The sequence below is a fragment of the Haliotis rufescens genome, unplaced genomic scaffold (genome assembly GCF_023055435.1).
Source record: "Haliotis rufescens isolate VD_foot unplaced genomic scaffold, xgHalRufe1.0.p SCAF_8, whole genome shotgun sequence".
In the NCBI taxonomy this organism is placed as follows: domain Eukaryota; kingdom Metazoa; phylum Mollusca; class Gastropoda; order Lepetellida; family Haliotidae; genus Haliotis; species Haliotis rufescens.
In genome coordinates, this window is record NW_025964372.1 from 53207798 (window position 1) to 53228573 (window position 20776).

General features: G+C 42.4%; 3 protein-coding genes across 4 annotated transcripts in view; 2 read left to right on the forward strand and 1 right to left on the reverse strand.

Annotated features, from left to right (window-relative positions):
• The window catches only part of LOC124145591 (aspartate--tRNA ligase, mitochondrial-like), a 60214-nt gene extending 57956 nt beyond the window's left edge, over nt 1-2258 (forward strand). For both annotated transcript variants that reach the window (XM_048389128.1, XM_048389129.1), the window contains exon 18: nt 1136-2258. In XM_048389128.1, the coding sequence (XP_048245085.1) occupies nt 1136-1293 (158 nt within the window). In that variant the 3' untranslated portion in view covers nt 1294-2258. The remainder of the gene's footprint in view (nt 1-1135) is intronic.
• A 397-nt stretch (nt 2259-2655) lies between these two features.
• On the reverse strand, nt 2656-13465 carry LOC124145589 (protein Dr1-like). The gene is made up of 3 exons (XM_046515410.2): nt 13008-13465; nt 9828-9991; nt 2656-3710 (listed from the first exon to the last, which is right to left on the reverse strand). Exons 1-3 carry the CDS (start codon nt 13225-13227, stop codon nt 3579-3581), a joined length of 516 nt encoding a protein of 171 aa, XP_046371366.1. The 5' UTR covers nt 13228-13465; the 3' UTR covers nt 2656-3578.
• A 179-nt stretch (nt 13466-13644) lies between these two features.
• On the forward strand, nt 13645-18999 carry LOC124145588. Its single transcript, XM_046515409.2, has one exon. It carries the CDS (start codon nt 13800-13802, stop codon nt 16344-16346), a length of 2547 nt encoding a protein of 848 aa, XP_046371365.2. The 5' UTR covers nt 13645-13799; the 3' UTR covers nt 16347-18999.
• Nucleotides 19000-20776: the final 1777 nt, after the last annotated feature.

The window sequence follows — 20776 nt, forward strand, 5'->3', positions numbered from 1 at the left end:
GAAAAAGACTGATTGTCTGCTGACACAAGACTGAGACTGATTGTCTGCTGACACAAGACTGAGACTGATTGTCTGCTGACACAAGACTAAGACTGATTGTCTGCTGAAAAAAGACAGACTGATTGTCTGCTGACACAATACTAAGACCGATTGTTTTCTGACAAAAGACTGAGACTGATTGTCTGCTGACACAAGACTGAGACTGTCTACTGACACAAGACTGAGACTGATTGTCTACTGACACAAGACTGAGACTGACTGTCTGCTGAAAAAAGACTGAAACTGATTGTCTGCTGACACAAGACTCAGACTGTCTGCTGACAAAAGACTGAGACTGATTGTCTTCTGACACAAGACTAAGACCAATTGTCTGCTGACACAAGACTAAGACTGATTGTCTTCTGACAAAAGACTGAGACTGATTGTCTGCTGACACAAGACTAAGACCAATTGTCTGCTGACAAAAGACTGAGACTGATTGTCTGCTGACACAAGACTAAGACTGATTGTCTGCTGACACAAGACTAAGACCAATTGTCTGCTGACACAAGACTGAGACCGATTGTCTGCTGACACAAGCCTGAGACTGTTTGTCTGCTGACACAAGACTAAGACCAATTGTCTGCTGACAAAAGACTGAGACCGATTGTCTTCTGACAAAAGACTGAGACTGATTGTCTGCTTACACAAGACAGACTAATTGTCTGCTGACAAAAGACTGAGACTGATTGTCTGCTGACACAAGACTGAGACTGATTGTCTACTGACACAAGACTGAGACTGATTGTCTGCTGACACAAGACTGAGACTGATTGTCTGCTGACACAAGACTGAGACTGATTGTCTGCTGACACAAGACTGAGACTGATTGTCTACTGACACATGAAAAAGACTGATTGTCTGCTGACACAAGACTGAAACTGATTGTCTGCTGACACAAGACTGAGACTGATTGTCTACTGACACATGAAAAAGACTGATTGTCTGCCGACACAAGACTGAAACTGATTGTCTGCTGACACAAGACTGAGACTGATTGTCTGCTGACACAAGACTGAGACTGATTGTCTACTGACACATGAAAAAGACTGATTGTCTGCTGACACAAGACTGAAACTGAGATGTTTGTTGCCAGGACTGGACCGCCTGCTGGCCATCATCTGTGGCACAAACAGCATCAGGGACGTCATCGCCTTCCCCAAGTCACATGACGGCAAGGATCCAATGAGTCAATCCCCAGCAGAGGTCAGCCAGGCCGACCTTGACAGATACAGCATATCAGTGAAAACATGACGTCACCATGTTCCCTTAGGCAATATTGTGTACATGTACCCGAGTTTGGAGCTGTGCATTTACCTGCAGTGATTAGGGAAGAGTGTGTCAGAGGCAGTGATCCTGTGGTATAGTCGGTGATCCTGTCAATTAGTCAGTGAGAAGTCATCAGTTCCCCCACAAAGGACGACATTCACTCTGGTTAAAAGCCGCAGTCAGCAATCGTCCATCTATATGACAACACAAAATCACCCCCATCCAATCCGTCGCTTCTCACAACCAGCATGGGGGCCTTGACTCCCCTCAGAGCAGGTCCTCGGTATTCTTGTAATCTAAATATAGATTGATTCACAAGAAATGCCAAGACGACGCTTTCCAGTGTTAGATATTCCCCTTCGCCTGTGAGAACCAAGGGTGATCAAATATTTCAGTTAATTATGATTCTTCAAAGGTCTAACATATTATGAGGTGCTAATAACAATCCCACCCCCAACTGATGCATATCCCCACCCTTCCCCAACTGTCCCCCCACCCTTAACTGTCACCCCCAGCCCCAACTGACCTGTCCCTCACCCCCAGCCCCAACTGACCTGTCCCTCACCCCCAACTGACCTATCCGCACCCCATTCCCAACTGACCTGTCCCTCACCCCCAACTGACCTATCCGCACCCCATTCCCAACTGACCTGTCCCTCACCCCCAACTGACCTATCCGCACCCCATTCCCAACTGACCTGTCCCTCACCCCCAACTGACCTATCCGCACCCCATTCCCAACTGACCTGTCCCTCACCCCCAACTGACCTATCCGCACCCCATTCCCAACTGACCTGTCCCCACATCATCTCTGTTGCTGGCAATCAAATGTCTGATGATCAAATGACTGCAGAAAGTGATTCTGGTAATCACGTCTTTGTGATTTTGTTGTAAATACTGTGTAAATATATATACAATGATGTCAAAACAATAAACACCAGCAAACTCAAGTTCTTTTCACTTATTTGTGTCCACTCCGAAGGTTTTCCACATAGTGTCTACACATACCATCTAAACTCAGGTGTACTCAGCCTTGTGGTCAAAGTGTTCGCTCGTCACGCCAAGACCCGGGTTCGATTCCCGACATGGGTACAATGTGTGAAGCCCAGTTCTGGTGTCTTCCGCCGTGATATTGCTGGAATATTGCTAAAAGTGGTGTAAACGTCACTCACTCACTGTGACAGGGCACACTGGTGTAGTGAATTGGATGTCTTCAGATCTTTGTGTCGAGCACTAAGATTTGATTCTAATGAGATTGTCTGTTGTTCACATGTGGATCCAAGTCTCACAATACCCGGACTGGTCTGTCTGTCTCTTGCATTCCGCCATCATGAATAAAACAACTGCTATCAACAAATAGTTTATTTGACAAGCAATGAATGACCACCCGACATTATAATATATACATAACAATGTTCACAGTCACTCCCAAGTACACTGCCACAACACATCAGCCTTCAAACAATGGAAATGTCAAGGTCACATATATACAATATTTCCCAACATGCAATGTTAGAAGCTGGTCCACCAGCTTACATCAGGAGCCAGCAGCTGAGGAATGTTCAGGCTCAACTTCAGCTTCTGTAGTTGCCATGGTAACTGATCAAGTTTCAGATTCAACCATTCTTTTTAATGTTAGTATTACGGCAAGAGATCTAAGAATTTGTATTAAGATCTTTCATTAAGAACAGCCGATCTCCATGTATAGAGGAAAGTGGAGTGAGCCTTGTGATGGCCACGTTGGTTGTACTTATAACACAATGAGCATCTTGATGATGTTGAGAAGTGGTCATGCTTCCTGATTCCAAGTTGAAGCTACTACATAGCATGAACACCATGGTCGAGGTTCCTACACAGATTATAGGTCTTCAGGATTTTGTAGAAAAGCAGACCAAAAATATGTATTACTGTAACACACAATGGTTGCTTGTCTTCAAAGAGATACACTAAAGGTCAGACCAACTCCATTCCTCTCTGCGAGCAGTCAGCACTAAAGATTCTTATAATTGATTGGAGTGTTGGGATCATTGGCTGTAGCGTTGTACCAACAGTCTATAGTGTTGTATGCAGTAGTTCTGTCTACAAGAATGGCAATCCACCCTAACCATGGTAATATAGAGCAGAAAGCCTGTATCCATGGTAACACACATCTGAAACCCTGTATCCATGCAGTTTTCAAGATAAACATTGAAATTTTGAATTATCACATGTCCGTCATATCCCCTTGACAGTCTCTGCTACCTTCACTCAGGGGAGACAACTACACTATCCTAGGAATAGTCCTCTTGACTGTCTATAGGTTGCTGCTGTTGCTGCTGCAGCTGTAGAAGCTGTTGCTGTTGAAGAGCCTGCTGCATCTGAAACCACTGCTGTTGGTCTCGCTGGGCCTGCTCCTGTCGAGCCTACAAATACAAAGTATTATTGTATTCATCCGTCTTAATAAAAAACAGGATGTACAGTTTCCCGGGCAGGATGTGCCCACTACTCCCGAGGGTCATAAAAACTGACAGACATGATGGACTGGTTTGTCACAGTCACACATGATTGCCCGCACTGACTACAACTGGGGACACTACACCCAAGGCTTATAACACGTCACTTGGGTCGGTTGGTTTGTTGTTTTGTGCCACACTCAGCAATATTCCAGCCATATGACGGCGGTCTGTAAATAATCGAATACAGTGATAGATATCATGAGCATCGATCCACGCAATTGGGATTGATGACATGCATCAACCAAGTCAGCAAGCCTGACCACCCAATCCCGTCAGTCGCCTTTTACGACAAGCATAGTCGCCTTTTACGGCAAGCATGGGTTGCTGAAGACCTATTCTACTCCGGATCTTCACGGGTCATGTCACTTGGGGATACTCCACCCAAAGCTTATAACATGTGACGTGGGGATACTCCACCCAAAGCTTATAACATGTGACGTGGGGATACTCCACCCAAAGCTTATAACATGTGACGTGGGGATACTCAACCCAAAGCTTATAACATGTGACGTGGGGATACTCAACCCAAAGCTTATAACATGTGACATGGGGATACTCAACCAAAAGCTTATAACATGTGACGTGGGGATACTCAACCCAAAGCTTATAACATGTGACGTGGGGATACTCCACCCAAAGCTTATAACATGTGACGTGGGGATACTCCACCCAAGGCTTATAACATGTGACGTGGGGATACTCCACCCAAAGCTTATAACATGTGACGTGGGGATACTCAACCCAAAGCTTATAACATGTGACGTGGGGATACTCAACCCAAAGCTTATAACATGTGACATGGGGATACTCCACCCAAGGCTTATAACATGTGACGTGGGGACACTACACCCAAGGCTTATAACATGCGACGTGGGGACACTACACCCAAGGCTTATAACATGTGACGTGGGGGTACTCCACCCAAAGCTTATAACATGTGACGTGGGGGTACTCCACCCAAAGCTTATAACATGCGACGTGGGGACACTACACCCAAGGCTTATAACATGTGACGTGGGGATACTCAACCCAAGGCTTACAACATGTGACGTGGGGATACTCCACCCAAAGCTTATAACATGTGACGTAGGGACACTACACCCAAAGCTTATAACATGTGACGTGGGGATACTCCACCCAAAGCTTATAACATGCGACGTGGGGACACTACACCCAAGGCTTATAACATGTGACGTGGGGATACTCAACCCAAGGCTTATAACATGTGACGTGGGGATACTCCACCCAAGGCTTATAACATGTGACGTGGGGACACTACACCCAAGGCTTATAACATGCGACGTGGGGACACTACACCCAAAGATTATAACATGTGATGTGGGGATACTCCACCCAAAGCTTATAACATGTGACGTGGGGATACTCAACCCAAAGCTTATAACATGTGACGTAGGGACACTACACCCAAGGCTTATAACATGTGACGTGGGGATACTCAACCCAAAGCTTATAACATGTGACGTGGGGATACTCCACCCAAGGCTTATAACATGTGACATGGGGATACTCAACCCAAAGCTTATAACATGTGACGTTGGGATACTCCACCCAAAGCTTATAACATGTGACGTGGGGACACTCAACCCAAAGCTTATAACATGTGACGTGGGGATACTCAACCCAAAGCTTATAACATGTGACGTGGGGATACTCCACCCAAGGCTTATAACATGTGACGTGGGGATACTCAACCCAAAGCTTATAACATGTGACGTGGGGATACTCCACCCAAAGCTTATAACATGTGACGTGGGGATACTCCACCCAAGGCTTATAACATGTGACATGGGGATACTCAACCCAAAGCTTATAACATGTGACGTGGGGACACTACACCCAAGGCTTATAACATGTGACGTGGGGATACTCAACCCAAAGCTTATAACATGTGACGTGGGGATACTCAACCCAAAGCTTATAACATGTGACGTGGGGATACTCCACCCAAGGCTTATAACATGTGACGTGGGGATACTCAACCCAAAGCTTATAACATGTGACGTGGGGATACTCAACCCAAAGCTTATAACATGTGACGTGGGGATACTCAACCCAAGGCTTATAACATGTGACGTGGGGATACTCAACCCAAAGCTTATAACATGTGACGTGGGGATACTCCACCCAAGGCTTATAACATGTGACGTGGGGATACTCAACCCAAAGCTTATAACATGTGACGTGGGGATACTCCACCCAAGGCTTATAACATGTGACGTGGGGATACTCAACCCAAAGCTTATAACATGTGACGTTGGGATACTCAACCCAAAGCTTATAACATGTGACGTGGGGATACTCAACCCAAGGCTTATAACATGTGATGTGGGGATACTCCACCCAAAGCTTATAACATGTGACGTGGGGACACTACACCCAAGGCTTATAACATGTGACGTGGGGATACTCAACCCAAGGCTTATAACATGTGACGTGGGGATACTCAACCCAAGGCTTATAACATGTGACGTGGGGATACTCCACCCAAAGCTTATAACATGTGACGTGGGGACACTACACCCAAAGCTTATAACATGTGACGTGGGGATACTCCACCCAAAGCTTATAACATGTGACGTGGGGATACTCAACCCAAAGCTTATAACATGTGACGTGGGGATACTCAACCCAAAGCTTATAACATGTGACGTTGGGATACTCAACCCAAAGCTTATAACATGTGACGTGGGGATACTCCACCCAAGGCTTATAACATGTGACGTGGGGATACTCCACCCAAAGCTTATAACATGTGACGTGGGGACACTACACCCAAGGCTTATAACATGTGACGTGGGGATACTCAACCCAAAGCTTATAACATGTGACGTGGGGATACTCAACCCAAAGCTTATAACATGTGACGTGGGGATACTCAACCCAAAGCTTATAACATGTGACGTGGGGATACTCCACCCAAGGCTTATAACATGTGACATGGGGATACTCAACCCAAAGCTTATAACATGTGACGTGGGGATACTCAACCCAAAGCTTATAACATGTGACATTGGGATACTCAACCCAAAGCTTATAACATGTGACATGGGGACACTACACCCAAAGCTTATAACATGTGACATGGGGATACTCAACCCAAAGCTTTTAACATGTGACGTGGGGATACTCCACCCAAACCTTATAACATGTGACGTGGGGACACTACACCCAAGGCTTATAACATGTGACGTGGGGATACTCAACCCAAGGCTTATAACATGTGATGTGGGGATACTCCACCCAAAGCTTATAACATGCGACGTGGGGACACTACACCCAAGGCTTATAACATGTGACGTGGGGATACTCAACCCAAGGCTTATAACATGTGATGTGGGGATACTCAACCCAAGGCTTATAACATGTGACGTGGGGATACTCCACCCAAAGCTTATAACATGTGACGTGGGGACACTACACCCAAAGCTTATAACATGTGACGTGGGGATACTCCACCCAAAGCTTATAACATGTGACGTGGGGATACTCAACCCAAAGCTTATAACATGTGACGTGGGGATACTCAACCCAAAGCTTATAACATGTGACGTTGGGATACTCAACCCAAAGCTTATAACATGTGACGTGGGGACACTACACCCAAGGCTTATAACATGTGACGTGGGGATACTCAACCCAAAGCTTATAACATGTGACGTGGGGATACTCAACCCAAAGCTTATAACATGTGACATGGGGATACTCCACCCAAAGCTTATAACATGTGACATGGGGACACTACACCCAAAGCTTATAACATGTGATGTGGGGATACTACACCCAAAGCTTATAACATGTGACATGGGGATACTCAACCCAAAGCTTATAACATGTGACATGGGGACACTACACCCAAGGCTTATAACATGCGACGTGGGGACACTACACCCAAGGCTTATAACATGCGATGTGGGGACACTACACCCAAGGCTTATAACATGTGACTTGGGGACACTACACCCAAGGCTTATAACATGTAACGTGGGGACACTACACCCAAGGCTTATAACATGTGACGTGGCGACACTACACCCAAGGCTTATAACATGTGACGTGTCGACACTACACCCGAGGCTTATAACATGTGACGTGGGGTTACTCCACCCAAGGCTTATAACATGTGACGTGGGGACACTACACCCAAGGCTTATAACATGTGACATGTCGACACTACACCCAAGGCTTATAACATGTGACGTTGGGATACTCCACCCAAGGCTTATAACATGCGACGTGGGGACACTACACCCAAGGCTTATAACATGTGACATGGGGACACTGCACCCAAGGCTTATAACATGTGACATGGGGACACTCCACCCAAGGCTTTTAACATGTGACATGGGGATACTACACCCAAGGCTTATAACATGTGACATGGGGACACTACACCCAAGGCTTATAACATGTGACGTGGGGACACTGCACCCAAGGCTTATAACATGTGACATGGGGACACTGCACCCAAGGCTTATAACATGTGACGTGGGGACACTACACCCAAGGCTTATAACATGTGACGTGGGGACACTACACCCAAGGCTTATAACACGTGACGTGGGGACACTACACCCAAGGCTTATAACACGTGACGTGGGGACACTGCACCCAAGGCTTATAACATGTGACATGGGGACACTGCACCCAAGGCTTATAACATGTGACGTGGGGACACTACACCCAAGGCTTATAACACGTGACGTGGGGACACTACACCCAAGGCTTCATGTGACATGGGGACACTACACCCAAGGCTTATAACATGTGACATGGGGAAACTACACCCAAGGCTTATAACATGTGACGTGGGGACACTACACCCAAGGCTTATAACATGTGACGTGGGGATACTCCACCCAAGGCTTATAACATGTGACGTGGGGATACTCCACCCAAGGCTTATAACACGTGACGTGGGGACACTGCACCCAAGGCTTATAACATGTGACGTGGGGACACTACACCCAAGGCTTATAACACGTGACGTGGGGATACTCCACCCAAGGCTTATAACATGTGACGTGGGGATACTCCATCCAAGGCTTATAACATGTGACGTGGGGACACTACACCCAAGGCTTATAACATGTGACGTGGGGAAACTACACCCAAGGCTTATAACATGTGACGTGGGGAAACTACACCCAAGGCTTATAACATGTGACATGGGGACACTACACCCAAGGCTGATAACATGTGACGTGGGGATACTAAACCCAAAGCTTATAACATGTGACGTGGGGAAACTACACCCAAGGCTTATAACATGTGACGTGGGGAAACTACACCCAAGGCTTATAACATGTGACGTGGGGACACTACACCCAAGGCTTATAACATGTGACGTGGGGATACTACATTCAAAGCTTATAACATGTATATGAATTTTAATTCAACCATGAATTAGGAAAATATTTTGAATGGTCAGTCTAAGGTATCAAATCACAAGGTATCAAAACCCACACAAAACATTGAACCCAACCCATGCCGATTCACTCAATATATTTGCTGACACAAAGAGTTCATGTTTTATTCAGTCATGGTAGGAGATAAACATACTGTGTTTATGGTGCGTGTTCAGTTAAAACTTCAAATTAACACAGTTAAATCTACAGGTAGCTAGCCCTACATTGAAAACACAGCATGTTTATCTCCTTAATAACGTGGACTCTGAAGACATGGCAGTGTTTAGAAAGCTTCTTGTGACTTTATCAAACAGCTCAAAAGCCGAGAGAAAGGGACTGCATGATATTTTAACAAAAACAGTAAAATACTTTAGTTGAGATAAAGCTAGTAGACCCTAACAAAACATGTACATTAATAAATAGGTGCTATAGGAATAATTTTTTATCAGTTTGCTGTGATCATAGTAATGCAATGTGGAAAAAATTCAACACTTAAATAAGTTATTGAAAATGGCAAGCATTGACCAGCTAGAATTACTTGTTTCTCTTGTTCGTAACCAAGGTAACAACTGATTCAAAGTTTCTAGGTGTGTATAACCTTAGCGAACAACTCCTGCTGTTGCCGCAGCAACTCTTCCTCCGGGATGCCGAGGTTCTCGAGGCGGGAGCTGCCTCTTCTCTTCTTGGCAGCCACAGCCTTGGCCTCCTGCAGCACAGCCTGTGCATCCTCCTTGTAGGCTCCGAACCCAAGACTGTCCAGAGCTGGGAATAGAACCGATCTCAAGGTCAAGACAACACATAACCACTCTCATGAATTTATTTGTAAAGTTATATTTTAGCTCATAGATGAACTGAAATTACAGAATAATCTTGTCACCAGATGTCATTCTACATATTTTGGGCCGCATTCTGCTAGAATTGCCTTACTTGGTGACCGGTAGACGACGCCAAGAACAAATTTACAAAATTTTGTATGAATTTTCTCTATGCTGTGGCAGTATAAGATTCCACAAAGCTCCGCGCTGTACATCAGTATTGGCTGTTTTTTACCATCAAATATCCTAAACAGCGATTCAATAGGTATATTTCTAAATTTACTAATAAACTTCTTTGCTGAATACATTGCTTTATCTGCTTGCCTTGAAAGTACTTCACATGCTTTGGTAAATAAATTTTGACATGAAATTGTTAGGCCAAGATATTTGTAGTATGATACAACTTCTTGTCTTTCTGGACCGAAGAAGCATTTCTCATGTTTAGATATCTTTCCTCCTTTCTTGAAAACAACAACTTGTCTTGTTAGCATTTGCAGATACTCCCACTTAGCAAAATATTTATGTAGAACATCTATCTTTTTCTGTAAATTTTGAACACTATCTGCAAATATTGCAACACCATCCGCAAATAGTAAAATCTATAATTCCTGTATGACTTTAGTCTACAAAAATACCACTACAATCAGTGTTCACGATATCATTCACAAGTTCATCAATGTAAAGAGGAGTGGTGATAGTATACATCCCTGTCTTACACCTGCACTTATATTGATTACATCAGACATAGTATTTTTACTACATCTTACAGCTGCTTTTATGTTGCCAAATATACTTCTAAGTAGTGTACTTATCTCACCATGTATACCTTTACCGAGGAACGTATATTGAAGTTTATTTCGATCCACGATGTCAAATGCTATTTTGAAGTCAACAAAACAATTTTCCAATATGTGATCAATTGTACAGTAATCTTCTCTAAACCCTGCTTGGCATTCTGACAGTATCTGTTGGGTGGAGATCCAAAAGTTTATTTGAGATTCAAAACTTGATATGAATATTTGATTTAAAATGTCTGACATGACACTGGCTCTGTATTTATTTGCGTTATCCTTTGAGTCGGATTTATCTAATGGGACATGATTAAGTCCAAGATTCCATGATTCTGGGACTTGACCTGTTTCAAGAATACGGTAAAAAAAAACACTTATAGTAGGGTAATAACAAAGAACAGGTTTCCTTCACAGCTCTGTTGGGATCCCATCATGTCCCGGTGATTTTCCAGTTTTCAAATGCTGTAAAGCATTTATTATTTCACAGTGTGATATTTCCCCACAGACCAGTTCATCGCAGTTTCTACATTTTCACAGTCTACAGTAGAATTGTTTTCTAGAAAATCTGCAACATCTTTATCAAATGAGTGATTTGATTTTACTTGCAGAATTAAAAATTCTCTTAAGTAGGCATGCCAATTATCAGCAGTGATGGATGACGATCCCATCTCACATCTATAGCAATATTGCATAATCATGTTAATTGTTTTCCAAAATGAATTACAATCTTTACTTTTTGCAGCTTTAACAACTTCTTCAGAGACAGACATTTCATAATGACATTTCAGACTGTTTTTTTCAAAAAGCTTTTTGGTGTTTAAATACTCACTGCAATGTTCACTATCAATCATTCGTAATCCTAAACCTTTCTAGAAGGACATATTTGTTATGTTTCTGTGTCTCGCATTCCCTATCAAACCAATGTGGCGGGTGTTGGTGTAGTTTGATTACATTAGTTACCAAAGTTAATACCACGTGTTTGTTAACATCTGTTTCTGAATCTGATGGATGTCATTCAGGATGAGGTTGTACATTTTATTTTATGCTGATGTTTAATTTTCTATGTAAACTTTTGTATTGGTTTGATTTTCAATTTTGATTTACTCACAATAAGCCATACAAATGCAACAGGAGTAATTTTTCTTCTCATTTTGAAGTTATTTTGAGCTGTATCGGACTATTTTTCAGATAGTGACACTCTCACGTGTTGCAATATTAGTCACAAATAAGGTGGGAAGGCGCGTTGCCTATGATCAGCTGATGAGAATTCCAAGCCTTCCTATTCAATACTGTAACATTGGACGGATACCATTAAGGGGTGCAGGCTAAAACGGCACCTCAGCAAAACGTCACCGATTTCCCCGGGTGAAAACGGCAACACATTTGGTGAAAACGGCTACTATGCGTCGGGCGAAAACGGCATCTCTATTTTTAATAATGATAAGAACGATTTTTGTAGTAATATATATGGTTTATTTACATGGTCACAGTTATCACAGCATGTTGTTGTTTTCTGACATTCTTCTCACATGCACACATCGAAAGGCCATTGTGAATAATTGTGATCTGACAGCACCATGTAAGGCCTCTTAAATACAGTTTCAGATTAAATTGAGTTGAGAAAGGTACTTTAAACTTCAAAGCGTATAGTGTTTTCACAATAAGTTAACTCGCCTCACAATCAGTCGGTGAGTAAATTGGAGTAGGGGTCTAATTTCTTACTTGTTTTATTTCACAATTTGTGTTTGTAAGAGACAACGTGAGTTTAATTTCTATTATTTTTCTTCAAAGCATGTCATGTTTTCAAAATAAGTTGTGTTGCGTATAAGCTAAGCTGGATCATAGTTGGAGTAGAGGCTAATTTCTAATGTAAACTTGTTTTAACATCACACAATTATTGGTGTTTGCAAGTTACCATATAAGTTTAATATCCCTTATTTGACCAAGGTAAAAAAAAATAAGGTGCAGTTTTCGCCAGGCAATAGTAGTCGTTTTCGCTTGAGTCGAGGTGCCGTTTTCGCCAATCGGTGCCGTTTTCGCCCGTTGACGTTTTGCTGAGGTGCCGTTTTCGCTATAACCCCCATTAATCATTGTTGCAAAACATATCCACCAAATGATTATGCAAAAATTCCTAAAAGGCCTTGAGCATGTTGAGAGTGAACTTTACCCTACCATTCAAGACGTGTTCAGGTGAAATTGTTTTCTTCTGTTGTTTGGTGCAGACTTCGTTGGCTTCCGACGACACGAGATGTATGAACTCCGTGCAACAACTGAGAATCAGTTCTCTTGCCTCATTGGCGACACGTACATTCGGCACAAGTTCCTTGATCATTTTGTTTAGAGCGGCTCTCGGAATGCTCAAGTCATCATCTGACTGACTCGCCTCAGCCATGCTTGAAACTGTCTTGAAGAAAACAAGAACCGGCCGACAAGTTTACAACCGACAGGTGGTATGTGCACTTAAGCAGATGTGGTCGTTATTCCATTTAATGTATGTCAACAATACGTTGCATTTACTTCACATCCTAAAGTAAATAAACACAACCGCTAATTGATACCTTCTTCTTGCTTTCAACTAAAACTAAATATTTCTTTGTGCTGAAAAGTCAACAATACATGCGGTTTCCTTTTCCGCAAACCAACTGCGCATGCGTGTATTGCCGCTTAAAGCATGCACGTTATCAAGAACACAAGTACACTTCTCATTGGATTTAAAAGTGTAGCACTTTCAACCTTCGATAATTAACAATCAATAATAGAATATACTATTTATCATATTTTGTTATCATAACGTATCTGAATTTGATTTTGCTATGGTGTGTGGGGGAGTGTTGTGTCAACCTCGGTAAAGGTCGCACATTGTCACTTCCTGGTTTTGGGTTGTTTTGGCATCGGGCAATCTACGATGACGTAAGCAACGGGTTCTGCTTTTAGTCACTGGTATGATTTTAAAAGACGCAGTATATGATACAGGCTGGGGAAGATCTACAATCTGATATGCACGTCAATCTTAAACTAGGCGAAAAGGTTGTTGTGGTCAGGGACGTATGTTTACGGGATGGATATCGTCCCGTCGTGGATGGTAGTTCCTGCACGTCTGGGACCAGAGTCAACTTCCACATCGAGTCTGCCCTGTGGTATAAGACATTACTCCTCGATTCTGTGTATATCGACTGTGATGAACGCCAGGTTCACTGGCTGAGGAGGGAACAAACGGCGTTGAAGACTATCGATGATGAAATCGAAACACAGAAATGTTTTGTGCCTGAGGGTGCTGAAATGTTGCATGGTGACATTGATGTTTATGATTTTGATCCAACTGTCGATGAGCTTGCAGACAAGGCCAATGATTGCATGGCACTGTTTAGAGACAAGAAGATGACATGGGATTCCTTCCTCACTGAAGTAACACGACTTCTTCATTGTTACATTTTCCCGGCTATCACATTCACCATGGAAGACCGAGACACGTTACAGGATGTCTTGTTGCAGGTGGAGAGTAAATTTGAAATGGTTGAAGCTGAGATTTTAAAGAAATCCAAATCAGTAGATATAACAGAACAAACCTTACTGAAACAGCGGACACGAATTCTGAAAAATGAAAATTTTGAAAGTGAACTTTATGCGAGGTCTTGTAAGAAGGAATTTTTATCTCTTCTTTACAATCATCTGGAGAGAGATATCTTGAGGTTGAATTCAGAATTCGAAGGCACACAGCTTCAGGTTAACAGATATCGAGACTGTCAGGTATCAGAGGGAGCGATGCTTAAACTTGAAGACCTCAGAAAGAAGCGAGATAATATTCATGAACATATTGTTGCAATGCAGACTGCAAAAGAAACTTTGAGAAATGTTTTGTTCCGTCCACCAGTCATCAAAAAGAAGAAACTGAAAAAGATTAAAGTGAAAGAAAATGTGTTCCATGACATCTACTTGGAGGTGAATGACAGACTAAGACTTCAGAAGGAAGACTTACAAAGGGCTTGTCTTGTGAAGGTCAAAATATCCTCGGTGCGAGAGGCAATATTGGCAGCTTTCTCTGAGATTAATTCCTCAAGGGATCAGTTGAGCCCAGTCCACTGCACAGATGGTAGTGAGTTCTCTCTGGACATCATTGGTCTGAATGACAAGCCAGAAGAATGGAAAACACTGGAGGAAAAAGTCTACTCGCTCTTACAAAATCAGAAGTCGCATGCTTTCCGGAGACATCACCAAGCATGTAAGATGATCATGGATAAAATTTCAAGTGCCATTGATGAAACAAAGATGTTTGGTGCTTCTTCTGACAATATTGAAGGGTTGTGGCAGTTGGTTAACTTTGACAGAGCTTCCATCAGTGATATTGATGTGAGATTTGTTGAAGCAACTGGCGGCTCATCTCAGCGGAGACGACGAGGACATGCTAAATCAACAGTGTATTCTCCTGACTTAGCTGATGAAATTCTCCCAATGGCTGTCGATGCTCTGAAGAATTCACTAGAGAGAATCAAGGATGACATCCGGTCTCAGATGGAGGCAATGTGTTGTTTACTTATCAACAGTATCCCAGAATGTGCCGGCAGCCCAAAGAACAAGGTGTGGGTGTCATATGAAAATGTGCTGTACACGGAGCTGTTGCCTCACCTGTGTAACCTGTATGAGTTGACCCATGCTCCTAAGTGTATCTCCTTATATAGAGGCATCACTCGTCTCAGCCTCCAGGAGCTGCTCCTTGATGACAACATCCTCAACATCATCCTCAGTGGACTCCGGTCTGGTGGCCAACCATCTGTGTACAGGCGGGGCAGAAGTCTGACAGCAGGGAGTGAGAGCAGTGAGGAGTTTGAAATACTCAGTCCCACCAGAAGTAGTCTGGCCAAGTCTTGTGTGAGTATTGAGATCAAGAGGTGTACTCTGGAGGAGCTATACCAGATCGCGGACCGAGAGTGTCACCAGATCTCTGGGAGCATCCCCAATATTTTTGATGAAACCAACTGTGGGCCTGTTTCTGATGGCGATGTATCGCCACAGAGGTCGTCTGCGACTGACAGCGATGAACTTGCTGACAGTGAGGCTGATGCTGAAGAGGAATGTGTTGCTGAACAAGATAAAGAACTTGAAGACCCCCGGGTTCTTTTGGAGGACATGTTTTCTCCTGTCAAGCAGCACCTTACATCATCGTTCAGGGCGAAGACAATCTTGGAGAAACTGCGTCGCTTGACCAGAGTTTTTCGATCACTTGGTAGCCTGTTGTCAGATCTGAACAAGAATGGCCCCTTGGCCTGCTGTGACGAGATGCTGTCCATCATCATTGTGCTGTTACGATGTCTGGATGAAGAGATGTTTGTGAGACTGTACGCCAGTGTTCATCTCCTCATTGATCTACGAGCCCCCTTCCTTAATGGCAGCGTCCATGACTGCAGCCTCACAAACTTTTATGGTGCCTTTGATTATTTGTTCACAAGTGAGTTGCGTAAGAAGCAGATGTGTGACTGTCCAGACGAATCCCATGGAGATCATGTGACTAGGTGAGAGGTTGTTGCCCTAGTTATTGTTCTGACATATCGATGTTTCACATACCTGCAGAAATATGTCTATTTCAAGTAGAATGACACTAGACATAGAAGGGGGCCAGTTCTGATGAAAAGTCTTCTTGATCCTCATCTATTGTCATCTCTGACACAACTGACAAGACATGAGCAAACACAGTTTATCTCCTGTGTGAAAGTGGGGCTGCCCGTCATGCTGAGACTTGAGTAGCAGATCGTGGAGCAGTCTTCTGCAATGTTAAGAAAGAACATGTATAATGTACGAAACTGGAAATGTTATGGAAATGTTTTCTTCTTAGGATCATTTTTCTGATGATGTGAAATGTCCCCCTTTGTTGAAGTTTAAAGACATCCACAATAGCAGTTGTGGTAAAATCAGCAAGTCATGATCACGTTTCAAAATTACTTATAAAAAAAAGTGCCAATGGCATGGTTAAAATCCTAATGGCACGGTTAAAATAAGTTCTGTTACCGTAAGGGCACATTTTAAAGTTTAATTTTTTTTAAATAAAGCATGCTGTGAAGAATTTTATTGTGTGAAACAAGTGACAAATGTACTTCGCTGTAATGACCCATGATACACAATACAAGCATGTTTGATGAACATCATTCAAATAACCTAATTCATTTTTTACTGAAAAATATTCTTGTGGTTGGCAGTTCAAAACGACATATTTAACATCTTTAGCAATCCCTGTAGTCTCCTATTTTTCCCATGATAATAAACTGTGCCTTGATGTATGGAAACAGATGGCAATTATCTGATGACATTAAACATACCTCTCTTTTTATATTAGGCCTGGGGGCGATACACCAACTGTGCGATTCAATATGTATCACGATACCTTACTTACGATCGATATGTATCATGATACTTGCATGTGCTCTTATCTGTGGTCCCTAAGCCATCTTTCTCATAGACAGGATGGCCAAATACCTGATTTACAGTCAGCAGTGTCAAGTATGGCACAATGGATGAAAATATTTATGTTTTTTTTACTATAAACTTACCCTACTAATTAGCCTTTAGTACAACAGTTATTAAGGCCAACATTTACAGTAAGAATCAATACTTTTTACTGAGTGTGCGACTGTGATCGATACTTGTATCGAGAAGTAAAATATTGTGATCCACTGATGCATCAGTGTATCGTCCCAGCACTGGTTTATGTACTGCTGAATGGATGATGTCATGTGACTGGAAGCAACCAATCATCTCTTGAGCTTTCAAATTTATATGTGCAAATATCTGATTCAGAAACTTGTCACACTCGATCTTCCATCACTTTAAAAAAAAGAAGCTTGGGTCAACTTGATTCCCCATGGGTGAAGTCTTGAGTGTAGAGTTGGTGTGTAAAGTCCATGTGTAAAGTCCCCTGTCATTATATTAGTAGAATATCGCTCAAACAGCACACCATCAGCTCTAGTTTCAACCCTGATGTGTAGTGGGGTCAGGATTCACCGATGCAGCAAGGATCTATATATTTATTCAGCATGACACTATATTTTGTTATTCAGACCAAGTTCTGATGAAAGACATGTGTTTATGAACCTACACCTGGCAATACTGAAAACTTGCCCAGCTGTCTTTCCATGTTTTGAAGCTGTTTAGATTTTCAAAAAGTAATATTTCAAAATCTTTGTACTAACACAATCTGATCCCTACTCATCATGCTCATGACTATGGCAAAACCTATAGTAACAATCTGATTGTTTAATACCTTGAATGCGATAATTAACCAGCTGTCAAGTTAAACACTAAATAGTTGCCAGCCACAAAGTCTGGTTAGTTAGTATAGAGAAGTTGAGCAAGTTAAGTCTTGGAAGATGTATCAGGACGTGAAACACGGCTTAGTTTCTGTGTGATGTCCGACCAGGACAATGTCTATATCCAACAGTACACTATTCACACCATCGATGAATTGCTGTGTTTTTACACCAAACTGTTTTATATCCTTTCAAGAGGAACTTTAACCATCAGTTGACAACATGTTTTTATTTTTAGTTCACACACATTATTGTATGAGGTGTGTTTTACTTCCTACAGAACTTAAATGAAAGGATATGAATTTTAACGTTGGCAGCTCGGATTCCCATGCTTCCTCATGAACAGTCTTTGTTACAGAGTTGTTACTGCCGTTGATCGGGACAAGAATCTGTTGTGTCAAAGTGGCTTTATTTCCTTTATATGTTGTCATGGTTACTGTTGAGTTTGTTAGAAGTCTGATCAGTGTTTATTGTAGTTACTTGTACAAAACAATGATGTATATATTTATGCAGCATGACACTATATTTTGTTATTCAGAGTGTGTTTTGATGAAAGACTTGTGTTTATTACTTTTTATGAGGAGTCTGTATGGACTACTTGCTTCAAGCATCACTTCTCTGTGGTGCCGCCTTCACTGTAGTAAGCTCCCCGCTCTAATTAGCACCCTGACCAAATTCTTGACCAGTTTGATAGTAACCTTTATAAGCACTCCCTTCTAAGACCTGACAGTTTACCTGGAAGGCCGACCCGTAAAGATCCGGGGAAGAATAGATCTTCAGCAACCCATGCTTGCCGTGAAAGGCGACTATGCTTGTCGTAAAAGGCGACTTGGTTGATGCATGTCATCGATCCCAATTGCGTGGATCGATGCTCATGATATTAAGCACTGGATTGTCTGGTCCAGACTCGATTATTTACAGACCCCCGTCATATAGCTGGAATATTGCTGAGAGCGGTGTTAAACAACAAACCACCCAACCAACCTGGAAGGCCATACTTTCTTGTGTATATTACAGACTTGTTTCACAGACGTGTATCACAGAAACAGTAGAATTGCCTAGTTACCATTATCGAAACACTTAAGTTTCATCAACATTTGAACAAAGTTTGTTCACTTTCGCTTGATCTCTGAGAACAAATTTAATTCGCAGTTTATGCTTTTAATAAGCATTCCCATTTGTCAATTCTAAGCCCCCAAGGTGCTTATTACAGTGAATGTGTATCTGGGTTAGATGGTGCCAGAGGTCTATCTGCTGCAACTACTGAGCAGAGTTATGTCCCTTGTCAGTCCTCGTGTTGACTCTGATTGGTTCAGGATTGTGTCTGACAGCCTGATTGCTTTTTCCACTGAAATACTCTTCAACTCTCGCCCAGGGATTTACTTTTGTATAATGTGTGTGTGGTCAGAGGTGTGTGTGGTCAGAGGTGTGTGTGGTCAGAGGTGTGTGTGGTCAGAGGTGTGTGTGGTCAGAGGTATGTGGGTGGGGCGGGGAGGCAGCATCAAAATGGGGGGCGGGGAGGGCAAGGTCACCACTGTAGTTAGAAATAAACCTAAAATGTGGGATGCCTAAGACCAAACATATTGATTGAGTGACCAACATGGATTGCATTTATCAAAACAGAAATATCCGGTAAATCAAATGTACATGCTTCATTTCAATGAGTTTCACTCCTTCCAACATCCGCACGTTATGAGCTCTGAACACATTTTGCATCTGGTAAAACCGTGCCCTGTGATCAGGAGGTGGAGAGTTATATGAGAATGTCTATGAAAGGCTGCAGCTACCAAAACTGCTGTATTTTCATGATTTTCTTTGCGAAGAATCTGTCAAGACTTCCATGTATGTAGTTTGTTAAACAGACTCGGAAACAAATATATCCAATACAGCCCATGCAAGTCTATAATAGATTACTGCAGTACATGTATCAGGAAAATGAAGAGAGTCTCAGGACTCTTTTTTATAATATAGCTTGTCAAGATAGTTTAACACTGTTTTTTTCTGTAAGATATGTTCATTTCAGAGACTAGATGTTAGTATTCCTTTATGTAATGTGTTCTCTACTTTAGTTCCTGGAATTGAGCTGAAGACCCAGACTATCCACCTGGAAACATCTGAGCACTGCTATATTTTTCCACTATATATTTCCATATAAAATTGTCATTTTTTAAAAAATTATATCATTATTTATTATTATGCCAGCACATTTATCTTTGTTTTCCAAGTTACATATTCAAGAAATTTATATAGATGTTCTATCATGTCTCAGGACATGTTTTGTTACAGCACTTAGGGTATAGTTATTTCACAACACTTTCAATTCCTTCCTCTGCATCATGTGACCCAGGACTTTGTGGTGGAGGAACATCGTGTTTTTGTACCAACTGGCGAGGAGGTATCCGTGGTATCCATGGCAACATGCGATGGATGTCAGTTGTAGATATTTCCAGGATATACTAGGAAGATAGTGATACAAGGCAGTAAGCAAAGTGTGGTGTGTAACATGTTCCCAGCTGTGTCTGAACACAGAGTCACGTACAGATGTTGTCCCTCCACCAGCTGTCAGTCAGTCAGTCACTGTGTTGGCTGACAAAGTAGACGCAATGTATGGATGACAACTTCCTTATGTACTGTGAGGGGGACATT

Bases quoted from the DNA above. Each gene is read 5' to 3' on its own strand.
- LOC124145589 (XM_046515410.2), bottom strand. From the start codon at position 13,227: ATGGCTGAGGCGAGTCAGTCAGATGATGACTTGAGCATTCCGAGAGCC. The intron at 9,992-13,007 runs GTAGGGTAAAGT...TTCTATTCCCAG, and splicing joins ACCTGAACACGTCTTGAATG to CTCTGGACAGTCTTGGGTTC. The intron at 3,711-9,827 runs GTTATACACACC...TTGTATTTGTAG, and splicing joins AGCAGGAGTTGTTCGCTAAG to GCTCGACAGGAGCAGGCCCA.
- LOC124145588 (XM_046515409.2), top strand. From the start codon at position 13,800: ATGATACAGGCTGGGGAAGATCTACAATCTGATATGCACGTCAATCTT.